At 38.0% G+C, this 16,043-nt stretch overlaps 1 protein-coding gene across 1 annotated transcript in view; it reads left to right on the top strand.

Annotated features, from left to right (window-relative positions):
* Positions 1–8,709: 8,709 nt before the first annotated feature.
* The window catches only part of LOC113543395 (gap junction delta-2 protein), a 29,994-nt gene continuing 22,660 nt past the window's right edge, over positions 8,710–16,043 (top strand). The window contains exon 1 of the mRNA XM_026941534.3: positions 8,710–9,434. Within this exon, the coding sequence (XP_026797335.1) occupies positions 9,364–9,434 (71 nt within the window). The 5' untranslated portion in view covers positions 8,710–9,363. The remainder of the gene's footprint in view (positions 9,435–16,043) is intronic.

The following is a 16,043-nucleotide window of genomic DNA, read 5'->3' as shown; positions in this document are numbered from 1 at the left end:
AGTCCAATTACACAGACAAGATCAAACAAACAGTGCTTAAAGGAAAACTCCACCTTAAACACGTCACTATGTTAATATTGAAATATTTATGATTGGGGTTAGTGATTCTGGTGCTTATGTGGTAGTTTGTGCTGTATTAATACTGTGCTGTGAAAGCTTAGCGTTGTCTCCCGCTCTGACATCACAGGGTGACATTGCTAGTTCAATTACAATGGTTTTTAATCGGAGAAAAAAATTAACCAATTTTAAATGTAAGCAATAACGATCAGGTTTTGCTGTTAGCTCCTAAAACCTTTCTCACTCGCCATATTGACTTTCGATGTCGTGTTAATGAGAAATCCAGTGTAGACGTAATGGAGACAACAAGCGTTGGACTCAAAGTTCTACAGCGTGTCCCAGAAGTCTCCATACACATGGGACTATGTACACCAGCACCATGTTGTTTGTGCCTTCATCAGTGGATATTCGTGGACGTCCACTTCTCGGTTGGTCCACAACACTTCCAGTCTTTTTGAATTTGTTATTAAGTTTAGGAGCAGTGGTGTGTGTGTGTGTGTGTGTGTGTGTGATATGTGCTTGCCATGTTTCCTGTTAAAGTCCATCACAATTTTGCGACAGCTTCCTGATCCAGCCATGAGAATGATTTCAATACCTTCTTCTGTTGTTAAAGGCTATCTGAAAAAGATATAATATAAGTATGAAAAATTATGGAAGACATTTTGCTAAAAAGTATTCATTTTCCTTACGTATGGAGACTTTTGGAACACCCTGTAGAATGGAATGCAGCTATATGATGCAGTTGTGCCGAGTTAGCTAGCGATCAATGGGATGATGAGCACAATCGCGTTCATGCTTGTTCACGCATGAAAGCTGAAGTTTTGGAAGCTGACCTGTTTGAGCAGAGTGTCCAGATGAGGAGGTGAGAGAGCAGGACAGACTGAAGACTCTAGAAGACTCTACCTCTTTAGGTAGAGATGCAGCGAGGGTTAATTCCCATTGGTACAGGTAGTCAGATGGCATTGTGGGTAATGGAGGAAACCAAAGTGAAAATAGACCAAAATGTTTATGAAAGATATTAAAACTTAAAAACGCAACTTAGAATTTCATTACAAAATAAATGTTGGATGCCACTGAAGATCACATGATTATAAAGATGACTGTGAAGGTTGCTCAGGGTGGATTTTTTCTTTAATAATGCTGCGTTTATGCCTTTACTGGGGCTGGTTAAGGGCCAAAACAGCCTTACTAACTCAATATTGGTCCTGACCAGAGAGAACCACTCATTCTAAAGGATTCTTGAATAATGTAAGCTATAAGAGCAAGGGGCAGTTTTTAAAATTTTCATTTTCTATCATATACAGAACTCTCTTTTTCTTTGTTTACTAATCTGTACACACATAAGCAGTGCCCATTTTGTGCCGCTCTGGTGGTAGAAGGTCAAAAATTGTCCAAATTCGACTGAGATTGTAAATTATTAGCCATTTTGGAAGCTTTATTAGTCTAATATTCACAAGGCAAAATGCTAGTCATCATGATTGGGAGAATAATGCAAGGCTGTGACTGTATCTTAATATAGTACATTGCCCTTACAGATTAAACATCTTTGTTCCAACTTTTGTGAAAACGTATTATGCATAGGATTCTTTTTTTAGTCACAATTTTTTAGTTTTTTTTTCTTTTTTCTTTTTTTTTTCTTCTTTTTTTTAGTAACTTGTTTGGAAGAACATTTTCTGTATTAAAAATTGCTTGATGTGGCAGCTCCATTAAAAAGTTATTAGACAGAAAAAGGCATGAAAGTGCTGACACTTTACATCTTTACAATTTCAGATACTATGAATATGCAAATTGGGAAAACTGCCAACCCTACAAAACTGACCTCTTCAGAAAGTCTGTGTTGCATGACCTGCATTTGCATGTTGTAATTTCATTGGGCCTTTCATGGATCGAGACCTTGTCATGGTGAAGGGGTTTGCGCTAATAGAAACCCATTGGGGCAGGAATCACGTTGCCCCATACTTGCTGGAACAGCAAACATGGCAGTTAATGACAGGGTCAACGGGGTATAAACACGAAACACGGTTTTACACAAAGTTACATGAAGCCACCGAGATCTTGTTTTATAGCAAATAGTTGAAATTAAATCTGATAAATTTCTGCAAATAAAGGCTAAGTGGAAGTGCAGACAGTGTATCTATGATGTAAGGGAACCACTTATAGTGTAAAATAAACTGGAAACATTGGGAGAGGGAAAGGAGCATTGTGGAGTGGATAATGTCCATACATCAGAAATGCGTGTACACCACAGTGAACTTCACGCAAGGTCTGAAGAAAAGAAGAAAAACATGCCTCCTTTTTCCAATACTTACAGGTTTTTGTGTGGTTTGTGAGATATAATTAACTCATCGTTGTGCGTCTCACATGCAGTGACAGAAAACACCTACTGTATTGAACACAGTTGAACAAATGTACATCTAAACCCACTCAAAACGAGCTGGTAGAGTGTATGCTGGATGACTATGTTGTCATCTCTCAACTGTTTATTATGGGGTTACTAGATAGTAGTCTAAGCAAGTGTGATTGCTTCCCAACTTCATTTTGTCTGAGGCTATGTCATTATTAATGACATACTGCCCCACCTAAAATCTATGGTCATGAGCTGCTGCTTGTTCAATGATACCTTTTTAAAGGTACACTACATTCATATTACGATGCAAAAAATATACGCACAAAGTACAAAGATATACCCTTGAGGGTACCACCATGAGTGGCAAGAGAAAGTACAGTTTAGTCCTTATTTCTGAGAGATCAGGAGAGACCTGATCGTATCCACAAGTATGGGATAACGGTGTAAAATTGACAAATGGATATCAGGTCAGTGGCAGCATTGTTCTAATCGCTGTTCCGGTCTGTGGTGGTGAAAGAGGAGCTCTCTGTTTACTGGTCAAGATACACCCCTATACGGGAGCAGTTGTGGTGGCCTAATGGATAGAGAGTCGGACTTGCAACCTGAAGGTCGTGGGTTTGAGTCTCAGGTCCAGCAGGGATTGTAGGTGGGGGGAGTGAATGACCAGCGCTCTCTCCCACCCTCAATCCCACGACTGAGGTGAGACCCTTGAGCAAGGCACCGAACCCCCAACTGCTCCCCGGGCGCCGCAGCAAAAAAGGCTGCCCACTGCTCCGGGTGTGTGTGCGCACTTGGATGGGTTAAATGCAGAGCACAATTTCCAAGTATGGGTCACCATAATTGGCCATAAGTCACTTCACTTCACTTCATACTCACTACGAGCTATGGGTAGTGACTGAAAGAATAAGGCTGTGGAAATGAGGCATCTCTGTTGGACTTACTCTACATGATAGTGTGAGGAGCTCAGGAATACAGTCGAGCCTCAGAGTAGTCTTTGAATAGAGAGGAGCCTTTTACGGTGGATGCCATGGGGTCAGCTCCCACTACAGCAGTATCAGGCATGCCTCACTTGACAGAATCCCCAGAGAAGACCCAGTACCCGCTTGAGAGATTACATCTCACAGTTCGCTTGGGAACATCTGGGGGATCCCCCAGGAGATACTGCAATTTGTGGCTGTGGATAGAGAAGTCTGGTGTGACCTTCTAAGGCTGTTGCCACCACGACCCCACCAGGAAAAATGAAAAAAAAAATGAATGAATAATTTAACAACTGATGTTGCAAGAACTCTTTCTTCTCCAGGGAAATACTTTTTTGGTGCATAAGGAATAATAAAGAGCACCAAAACAAGCTGGAAAATTGCAAATCCAGACCAGTTTCTTTTTAATAACAGTGCTTGAAACTGGCTGGCAAGATGGAGTTTGCCCGTCCCTGCATTAGCACCTAGATCATCTGTCACAGTTCTTAAAATAATTCCCACAGGATGAAGTTAAAACGCAACAGTCTTCTGCTTCCAAAGTTGTGGCTCTTTCTAATGCTCTACTGCATGTACACACCTCAGCAATCAACCTGCCACTTTGCAACAAAATTTGTCAATATTTAATTATATGTCTTCTAATGACAGTGGCGTTAAACACACTCCATCTGAAGCGGCACTTGACTGAAGTAATGGTGGTTTAATAAACAAATCTTCCTTCCTCCTTCAGGTCTCATTAATGACTTTCACCATGACATGGCTCGTTATCCAGACCAGTAATGAAAACACATCACAGTGTGCACTCTACAATCGTCACTTAACATCTTTTACAAGAAAAGAGATTACTGATATTCTACTAACCTTTTTTGATGACCTTTTTTTTTTTTAACTTTTGTCACATTATAGCACTGAAGTACAAAACTTAGTGACTGTATTTAATGAATATATACATTCACCCGCCACTTTTGTTTTAGCAATCTTAAACTGTCTAGTTTCATTGAGCCTGTGCCCACTGTAGCCTCAGATTATTGTTCTTGGCTCTCGGAGTGGCATCTGATGTGGTCTTCTGCTGTTGTAGCCCATCCTCAAGGTTGGCTCAAGGTTACATGTGTTGTGTGTTCTGAAATGCTTTTCTGCTCACCACAGTTGTGGTTATTTGAGTTACCACAGCAATCAGCTCGAACCAGTCCGGCCATTCTCCTCTGACTTCTGACGCTTACCGAAGTGTTTTTTTTTTCTTTTTTGTAAACTCTACAGACTGTTGTGTATAAAAATCCCAGGAACTCAGCAGTTTCTGAAATACTCAAACATCTGGCACCAACAACCATGCCACCCAAGGTCAAAGTCACTGAGATCACATTTTCCCCACATGATCAGTAACTTAACATTAAGCTCTTGACCTGCGTCTGCATGACTTTATGCATTGCGCTGCTGCCACATGATAGTTGATGGCTGATGATGCTATATAGTTGATGGGATAATTGCATGAGTGTACTGGTGTTCCTATCGAAGTGGATGGTGAGTGTAGAAATCTTGGAAAGTTGTGACTGTTTTCATCATGGTGCTAGCCAAGAAATGGAAGCACAAACCTCTACTTTTTTTCTGTCATTCCTCCACATGAAAAGCTACACCTCACGAACAATTTCATGATTTTTATGCTAAACCAATACTGCTCTATAGTTAAATATTTCAATGAAAGTATGCATATATTGTTCTGGAAATCTGAGCCACATATTACTTTGTCTTGATTTATCACTTTAGAGGATGAAAGCCTCACTACACTCAGATAGAAATATACATTAACCAGAGACAACATTACTAACTGAAGTGGCATAATCCAAAATACAAAATGCTGTTTTTGCTTGATACCTTTTTAATAAGCTGTCAAGATTTCTTTAACTTGGTGTGTATATGTGTGTGTGTGTGTGTGTGTGTGTACGACTTTCACTCAGGCTTAAGAAGCTAATGCCACCCAGCAGGACAGGAGTTTTATGAAGTGAAGGGCGGCTGGTAATTGATTCCAAGCCATTAGCCTAAGCTTTAATTACCCTTGCTGGTGTGTGAGTGCTCTTGCCCTTTCTCTCTGCTGACAGTGAGCATAGGAAAAGCTGATTATCATGTAATCGAGGGCGGATCAGGGGAGGTGGGGGCATAATCTTTCACCTAAAGAGTGTCCCCTTGTGTCTTGTTCCACACAGGACGTCCCAATCCAGACTGTTAATCTGTGTCCCTTTATATCCTGCCAGGAACCAGAAATAGCTCGTCATTGCTTTTTGGATTTGATGGACAGAGATGAATACAGTGATTATTTGTCAATATAACATGATACTCTTTTTGGGAATTTGGGAATCTGATTGGTCAGAAGATGTTGATTAATTTTCTGACAGTAGTGCTGGGTGGTTTATGTTAATGCACTCGTTCGTTAATACATTATATGGTTTCTATAGTAATAACTCTTCCACAGGGACTTATAGTGGTGTAGTGGACTTATACGTATAGTGGACACTCCACACAGTCTAAGGCTAATAATAAATGGATTGAAAACCGTGCTGTATTGAGATGATTATTTAACATTTATGGAAGGAGTCTCTAGCACTTTGTAACAGTCAGTAAGTTTTCCACCACAGGAAAGTCTTCAGAATGAACTGATTATAGCCATTATAAATGATAACTAACTAACTTCTGAGTGAGTTTTCACACTATATATATATATATATATATATATATATATATATAAATGGGTTAGCAGTCCCTCTACCTTAAAATATATATATATATATATATATATATATATATATATATATATATATATATATATATATATATAAACTCAATATGTATCATTTTGTTAACAAATGTCTTATTTTTGGATTTTTGTGGAATCATGTGCATCAGCACCACTAATGGTCGTAATGTGTGTAATCCTCGTTCTTATTAGGCCATTCATAAACCCTCTTGATAAATTACATTGCTCAACCTTTATAGTTTCATTATCGAGCTATCAGTAAATATTAGCTTTTAGCCTCTTATCTAATATCATGACCATCCATCACTGAAATCATTCACCACTCAGGGACATTCATATACCATGAAGTGAGCTGATCACTTGGAGAAGCAGCATATCTTATAAATGCAAGACATATCCTTTGTCTGGCTTAAGCTATTTTATCTTGATCCAAGTCATAATGCCAGTGTGTCCAGTCTCATCACATTGTCCTCTTAATGATCTCATCTACCTATCTCACAGCATTCACTTCTGAGCATCTGTGAGACTGTTTCCTCTCCACTCAGACACACTACAATTGCACTAGTGTCGTATTGGATAATAAACAGAGTCGTGTAATGTACACAAACTGCATTCCGTGAGCCTTAGGCTCCTTTTGGCTAGCGCTAAAGCCAGCTTAAAGCACGTCAGAGCTGTGAAACAATACCTCTAAATCTCTGACCATCAGGCTGTTTTGGTTTTTTTTCTCATATTCTCCTGGAATCTCATAGCCTAAAACCCATTTGTCCTTTCTTCACTCTCTGTATGTGTGAGAGAGAGAGAGTGTTGAGTGCGTACAAACATACTGCCTTGAATGCAGCTATTAAAGCATTCTTTGAAATGACAGTTGTGCCAGCGCTGTGTGATATTATAGACAGTTCCAAAAGACTGAGCACTTCCAAATAACAAACAAGTTCCTGTACATGCTAATCACCGTCATTTGGTGCACTTAAGTTGAGTGGTTGGCTACATTTTCACTACCATGCTCCCATATCTCAACCTTGATATGAACCAGAACTTGAATGAAATGCCACACAAGCATTAAATATGGTTAGCTGCATTTGGGCCATTTTCATCCCAGATTCCAAATGCCATGAAAAAGATATCCTCCAGGGATTTTTCAGACAACAATTTGGGTGTGCGGACTAAAAAAAACAGAAAAACTGTTTATTTGAAACTTCCAGTAGACTGGAAGCATTAGGGCAGCTATCGCAAGTTTTGACCTATCCCAACTTTTAAAAAAATCCACAAGCCAATCATAATAAAATGGGCAACTTCAAAATTTTGTGCTTTTGTCCCCCCTCGTTTCCGAATGAAAATATGTGAGTATGCTTTCCAAACCCAACACTGCTCATCACCTTGAGATCACCATAGCCACAGTGAAGCATGGTGGTGGCAGCATCATGTTGTGGAGTGAATTTCATTTAATGCAAATTTTGATTCAGATATACTGTATGTGATAGTGTTTCAGCTAATGGAGTAATTATTTTAGACCGCATTAAATAAACAAGCAAATGTAATGCATTTTGGACTTATTTTCACCAAAACACACTTCTGCATTATATTATGGAACAAAAAGGAAGGTTTTCCTCAACTGTCATTGTATAATTCGCCTTTTGAGTTGCTGTACTCCATCAATAAACATCAAAATACAGAATAAAACACAGAAATCCTGCTTTCCAACACTGAAGCAAAGCAATGCAAAAATAATTGCAGTTATTTACACTTTACAAAAGATTGTGTGGTATCCATGGTAATGTATAACCACAATTTTTTCCCTCTGAAAGGATGTGCCATGCAGATACAGAGTCTAATTTTCAAAGACCTTTATAAAGACTGAATAATTCATGAAAGCACAGGTTCTTTTTTAAACTATTTATTTGCGGTGTAACTGCTCTTCTGGATTTATGTTATAACACCATTATAAAGTTTTCAGTAAACAGATTTTCTGTTTTGTTCTTATTTCCAAGGAAGGGTGTAAATTTGAAGCCAAATACACTTGTCACTGCCACAATGGATGCCCATGTGCCTAAATACCAGCATATTTTAGAGGAAATGATCAGCCGTCTAGGATGTACTCGCATCCTTTCTTCCCATTCTACACAGTTCAGTCAACGGAAAGGCATGTAGAAGCGAGAGCAGCGTCTGAAGATGAAAGGAGGGACAGAATGCTTTGGATGGCATTTGGATGAGAGAAGCGAGAGGTAGCGAGAGAAAGTGGGAGGGGCGGATAAATGAAAAGAGATTGAGGAAGGTGTAGAGCAGTGATTCCTCTCACTAATCTCCTGGACACACGCACAAACCTTGTGAGAGAGAACAAAAGAGTGATGAAGGGGGAAACAGGTGAAAGAGCTGGTATGAAGATGACAGCAGTAGAGATGTTTCCAGGGAATCAGAGCTTCTCACATGAACAATTTTGAGCATATTTAATAGGAACTGAGCGAGGGTGAAAGAGAGAGAGAGATAGCAAGCAAAAGCAAGGGAAGGGGAAGGGAGGGAGGGAGGTAGAGAGGGAGGGAGTGTAAAGCCACGCTCACTCACTGTGACAGTGCCAAAGCAAGCGGAGAACGTGAGAAGGAGGGGTAGAGAGAGCAAAGCAGAAGCCTCGAGAGCGCTGGAGGAGAGACTCGTAGTGACAGAAGGGTCAGAGGGAGCGGTAGAGAGAGAAAGGAAAAAAAGAATGAAGGGCTAAAAAAAGAAAAAGAAATGGAAGGATGAGAGAAAGGGATAAAGATGTGGCAGTGAAATTTCCAGAGCTGGATAGACACATCTAAAGATAGGAAAGAAGATAAGCATGGAGTAACTAATACTCGATGTCTGTGTGAGGTGTTCTGACTGACGGAGATTGGGAGATGCCCTACTGGTGGATTATGACAGATGAAAGTAAGGACGAGTGTGTTTTAGCGTAAGGCTTGAGTGAGGGAGAGCGTAAAGTGTAGGGGCATCCAGGGTCAACGTGAAGTGAGGCTCGGTTCAGTTCACGCTTCATCACATACTCTCTCATCATGGGATTTTAGAAGCTCTCCATCCACAAGACCTCATAGTAGGATCACGCAGTCTCTTCTACCCCTTCTCTCTTTCACTTCCTCCTGTTGCTGATCATCTCCAGAGAGAGAAAGAGAGAGAGAGAGAGAGAGAGAACGAGCCTCGTGGATCCTGAGGAGGTCTGAGGAGCGCCGAGGCAGTACGTAGTGTTCGGTGGATGCCTCTAGTATCCAGCCATGGGGGAATGGACCATCCTCGAACGCCTCCTAGAGGCTGCCGTTCAACAGCACTCTACTATGATTGGGAGGTAAGAACATCTCTTTGTGTTTGCACTAAAACGATTTGTTTCCCAGTGTGAGGTATGTGTCAACATCATGAAAGAGACCATTTGATCCCAGGCCTTTTGTTCCATTCAACCCAGGAAAGGAAAAGGAATTTACGAAGTGATTAAGGAGAAATATTGACATATATAGACACATATTCGGTGAATATATATATATATATATATATCAAATTAGACTATATATACCGATTCCATATTAATAGTCAGAATATGCATGGTGTGCTTTTTCCCAGCCTCACCATTATCTCTAAAATGAATCAGTTTTACATTGTGAAGGTTTGGTTAATGGTTGAATGCATGCATTTCCTTTACTCAGCTTAGGTAAGACCCCCAGTGCAGATTCACCTATGACCTATGCCTAGTGAATCAAAATCTAAAATGGCGATGAAATAAAACAGTGCACACACTATGCATTTCTACTGTAGACACTGGCCCATTACAGTGGCTCATGGCAGAGAGAGTGACGTGCTGGGTGATCATATGCTGGTGGGGCTTTGAGTTAATCCTATAGGATGAGGGAAGCAAACACACACACACACACACACACACACACTACTGTTGGCTCAATGTTTAAATGGCAACAAATACAACAAGACCTCATGTGACATCTATTACAAAGCACACACACACCTCATTCTACACTGGGTTCATTGTAATTCTTTCATCCTAGCATCTAAAATGATTTCGATACTTACAGTAGAGCTGTACATGCACAAAAAAGCCATACTACAATTGCAATTACATTTACGTTTATGGATTTCACTGAAACAATAAAATAAATAAATAAATATTTGTATGCAACATAGATTTTTATTGTTATTTTTATATATGTATTATTATTATTATTATTATTATCATTATTATTATCAGTATTATTATTATTATTATTATTATTATTATTGTTATACGCAGAATGTATGCCCCATGTACCAAAAAACATAAATCTGGTAAAAATCTAGGAAAGATGATACATGAAAGTAGCTAGCAACCACGGCTAATGTAGCATCTCGATTTCCTATATCACAACAAACCTACAATTTAAACATGAAGCTATATGAATAAAGTGCACATGATATGTAACAGACTGTAAATCAATATTAAAGCTATTATTACTCTTTTTATTCATTATTAACAAGAATAACATCACATATTTTCTGATAAGCATTTGCTTTAGGTATTCAATTTCTTGCCTGTCATGAAGGTAGTCCTTTCTTTCCATTTCTTGTCACTGAAATTCTGACTTGCATGGAAACAGAACAGTGTGTGAGTGCCTCATACTGTTCAACTGTCTAATCCCAAGCTAAATGTCAATTACGTCGCTAGTTGAACGAACCTCACCATACGTTCATATTAGCAAGTGACAATTCGTTTGTGTCGTTTGTATCTTGTGGCTGTGTAGCGACTGTTCCTGTTGTCGCTTGTGGGCGTGAACCGTCCAGTGATGTTTTTTTTCCCCTCTTTTTTTAGTTTCAATGAAAATAGTAGTAACTAAACAGTCCACTATATGATTCATACACGTCACTTTTGTTTAAAATGTATTTAGGTTTGAGTTACATGGTACATGCTACACTTTGTACTAGCATCTTTGAGGAATTAGCAAAGCAAGCTACCTGTATGTACACTCTCACCACTTTATTTTTCTCCGTAAAGTTTCTATACACATTTAAATAGAGGTGGTATATGACATAATAAGATGAAACCATGGCTGTTTATGATTCTTCAAAACAGTAAATTGGAAGTAAACGCAGGTAGAAACTAAACTTGTGATTGGGGAACTGAAGACACGTCGGACCACACGCTTGATGTAGGATTTAAGATTGATCTGAGGAATCATTCAAGACAATCATTTGGATTTCTTTACTTTAGACCTGGACATTTTCTCTCAGTGACAGAGAATTTCCATTGGATTCAAATTCTATAATATTCACATGATAATCAAGCCAGTCACTCACACAGTATAGGAACATGGTTACTAAGCAACGACACACTCCTAATAAAAAAAAAAAAAAAAGTCACAGATCGGGTTTAGCTGTATGCTATTGCACACTTTTTTCAATGCAAAATATTATACAGTCAATATTCATTTGCATAAAATTTGCACCAGGGCCTATATCTTTCCGTCAGAGGCTTGAACTGAACTTGTGAATTTGTGCTTTCGACATTGGAAGTCAAAATCACTTGTCTTTCAAATGATTAAAGTCATGTGAACACTGTTGCTAAGCAACTGGGAAAATATGGATGTCGAGCACACGCTTGCTAATGGCGGAGGATAGCGATTTGACTAGCTAGTCATTTATACAAGCAAGGAAAAGGCAGATTGACACTGGAAATGAGACCTGAATATCAAGCTTTCCCTCAAACGTGTTGGTAAATTACTAAGAAAAGACTCTGTATGACTAAAATTACCCCAAAACTACACTTTGAGCGCAAACACTACTTTTACAGCACCAAACTAAGAAACATTGCAGCACAACTCCGCTTTAAGAAATCTCTTCTTTCGAAGTGGTTAATACTATAAAAGTGGAATCTTTAAAACTAGTAAAAACAGTGGATGCAACCCTGTTTGTATGCAAAAAAAGTAGTCACATGATTTTTTTTCACATGTATGTGATTTTATTATTATTATTATTATTATTAATTAATTTTTTTTACAAATGATTCATTTATTTTCATATGCACTTTTCACATGAATCATTTATTTATTATTTTGCATGACTCATTTAGTTTTTCATGTGATTTTTACACGAGTCATTGATTTTTGCATGCAATTTTTACGAGTCATTTATTTTGCATGTGATTTTTGCTTGATTAACTTATTTTCGCATGTGATTTTTATGTTTAATTTATTTTCATGTGTGATTTTTACGTTTCATTTATTTTCACGTGTGATTTATACACAATTCATTTATTTTCGCATGTGATCTCTGCGTATTTTATTTATTTTTGCATGTGATTTCTGCGTATTTTATTTATTTTTGCATGTGATTTCTGCGCTTTTTTATTTATTTTCACATGTGATTTTTACATTTCATTTATTCTCGCATGTGATTTTTACACAATTCATTTATATTCACATGACATGATCCCATATTGTTCACATGATGTCACATGTGTTTACATAATTTTCAGGGTATAACAGGTTGAATCGCAACTTCAAGTGTTTTTCACACGAAAACGTGAAATGTTTGAGATTTTTCCTTAAGCATTTGTCTGTTGCAGGTTTCTGGAACATCAGTCTATATATACTGTACAACCTGTGTTTATAACAACATTCCTGCAAGTTTTATATCTAAACAGTGACAGTCCATTGTAGTCGTTTATTGTTGGTCTGGATTATTAGGAATGTAACACAGAAAAGGAGCATTAGGTAAGATTTGTAAAAATTTAAATAGATGAAATTTAAATAGATTGATGATTTTTTTACCCCTTGAGTCTGCCCCCCATCCCATTCCCTGTCTGACAGTCATGACATCAATTTCATTGCCCTGTCTGACTGTCATGACATCAAAGTGCACTTGAAAGCCAAGTTTTAACACTAGAAACACACAACATTCAGCCGTTAATGATTTATGAGAATGCTCCTGAGTGCAGTCGTTGTCCTTTTTTCTTTATAATAAAAAAAACATGCATCTACTTGATTTGTTATGTAAAGCCAGCCATTCAAACAATTCAAAGCTTTCAAAGATTGCCTTTATATACCTGTCCAGGAGCAATGTAACTAATTCTGTGTCCAGCTTTTTCCCTTTCACTAGTAATAAATTAATATTAAGTAATAAAAAAAACCCTGCCAGTGTTTATTCTGGTTTTACTGCATTTTTTATGTTAAGTTTTTTGAAACACAGAGGGATTATTTTGCTCACAGGAGAATTATTGCCAATTTCACACTTAGATGGAGTGCAGTGAAGGGGCATTGAAGAGTATCTGTAAAATGACTGACACGAGACCCGTCCAAACACAAACAAACTTTCCGGACCAGAAGGCAATTTTCTAAACTGGTGTCCTCAGCCACATTATACATGTGCTGAGGCCATGGCTTAATCAATTATTTTTTACCACGTTCTACAATTTTTTTCTATGTTACTCGTACTAATAAGAAATATACAGCATTCTTGCTGTTATTAATGATGCTGGTGATAAATACACCTGTAAGCAAACCCTGTCATACACAATGCCTCTCTCTCCATTAGTCGAGGAACATAAAAATAAAACAAATCGTGCATGCTTCACTATTCCCATACTTAGTGAAACATTGATCTCCACCCCATCTTCTGTGCACTCATCCTTTATATTGCCTCATTTCATCCTTTAAGTAGACAGGCTCTTGCTGTGATTATGACCCTGATTTGCACAGTGAGCTCAAACCTTAGGCATGCTCAAAGCGAATACACTTCTGTGCTAAGAATGATTCCACTGCATGCAGATTCTCATTCATTATTCTACACCCAGAACTGTTCAGTTGCACCTCAGTGCACGCAATCAGGTTTCTGTGATCACCGGCGCGTGAGTCTTGCAACAGTCGTGATTACAATGCTGTGACTATAATTAGCAATGCCTCTTTTATAGCATCACGCTTCATTTTTATATATAGCAGGGTTTTTTTTTAGAGTGGGTATATTTGCAAATTGCTCTTTCAGTTGACATTTTCATTTAAAAAGTAAGGGGATGAGACATATATTTTAAATTGTCTTCTTTATTATTCATAAATACTATTATCTCATGACATAGGACTATGACTCTTACTGTGCTGGTGAGATTTAGACCAGTCTATTTGTTTCAGGAGGAAAACTGAAGAACGTTTATTTCTATAATAGGGAATTCAGTGCTTTATCTATTCAGCTTCCTTAAAAAGTAGGGAAGGATTTTCTCTGGAAAGAGCGAGTTCAGCCATGTTTTTGCCATTTTAGGGAAAGAAGAGCAGGCTTCAAATATGAATTGGCAAATGACATACATACAAATGTGTAAGGAATAATTTACACTTGTCAGAAAAGCATTTTTTTTCCCATTTACACACTCACTTCCATTGTGCTATTGTACAAGGATCCAGACAATATTGTTTTTTTTATGAAGTATAATGATACATACACTGGATTTCACAAGGATGATAATGGTTTTTATACGATTATGTTTGTTGAAATAGCAAATTGCCAAGGTGAAGAGGATACAGAATGCTCTTCTCAGCTTAGAACTTAAAACAACGGCTTAATTATGTTTTTGTATGCAAATGGGGTTTGTGTTTCTGTAATGGAGTCTAGCAGTAGGTCTTTTATGAAACCTAAAATGGAGATAGGCCTTCATGATTTCATGTTTATTTAAAGGGAGCTTAATATATCCATTAGTCATCGCAGATGAGATCCAAACCTTTCAAACAATGCTGCTTTCATACTAACCTGTCTATAATGAATAGCTCATCTTAATGCACTGGCCTAAGGAGGCCATTTTCTAAAAAGCATTTGTGCTATTTTTCAGGCAACAGGATGAAACACTCAAGTCAGATTTTCTGTTCTTCGTTACCTGATTGGGCTCAGTGCATTAGGCAGTAGTAGATCAATAAAACCATTCCCCCCCACATACATTTCATAACAGTTCAATGGGTTTCTGGGAATTGGATTCTGTGAGAAGTCAGCTAGCAGGGACCCATCAGCTGAATAAATATTTTCCAGTCTGCTATGTCTGAAGTGAATATATTACTGGTTGACCCAAAATGAATGAAGAACCATACAAATGGTCGTCAACTAGTGGATCACAGAACCAGCAAAGTAGGAGTGTTATTGTGTCTGTTTAGTGCTCCAAATATTCGTATCTGTATTCGGATTTAAACCTGAAGTGGATATGGCCTAGACCAATGCACATCTCTAGTCTCAGCCAGGTGAAACCAGATGCCCTGTCAACCTTTCTAATAAAATGAGTAGTGCCCATTTACACATTATCTATTCAATCCGATTATTGTATTAGTATTCCGTTGCATCCCTACAGCAAAAGATTACAGTGGACTTAACCAAGTGCTTAATAATACCATCAACATATTACAAAAAAAAGCCTGCCAATTGTTCAGCAACTCTTAACATGAACTTGCATTTATTCCATCATCAATTATTTAGCTGAAGGCAGGTCATCAGACCAGAGACTAACTACAAGGCTAGAGACATAAGGTCAGAAAGGGGAGAGTTTCCCAGATTTTTCATTTTATTTACCCTCTCCGGTCTGATTAGCAAACAGCCGACACGGCTTTTTTTTTAAGTGACTATGAAAAAACAGGAATGCATAAAGAAGTATCCGTTTATTCTCCTTGCATCAAATTCAAAATATAGTCAAAAGTAGTAACATAGAACATCACTATGGAACAAAACATAATAACAATCACTTCAAATTTACATTGTATATAAAACCATAAACTAATCATTAATTATTAAGCATTTGTGCTGAACAACATTTAGGAATTTTTCTGTACACAGACCTTTACAAACTTTAGTAGAATACCCCTGAAATATACATGCAGTTCATGTGAAGTATATATGCAGTTCATGTGATATAATAGGATTGGTGGTGCCCCTTCATTAACATTTTAAAGCAAAT

Source organism: Pangasianodon hypophthalmus, chromosome 21 (assembly GCF_027358585.1).
Source record: "Pangasianodon hypophthalmus isolate fPanHyp1 chromosome 21, fPanHyp1.pri, whole genome shotgun sequence".
Taxonomy (NCBI): Eukaryota; Metazoa; Chordata; class Actinopteri; order Siluriformes; family Pangasiidae; genus Pangasianodon; species Pangasianodon hypophthalmus.
Note: the sequence above shows the minus strand (reverse complement) of the source record. Positions and strands in the feature narration are given on the sequence as shown.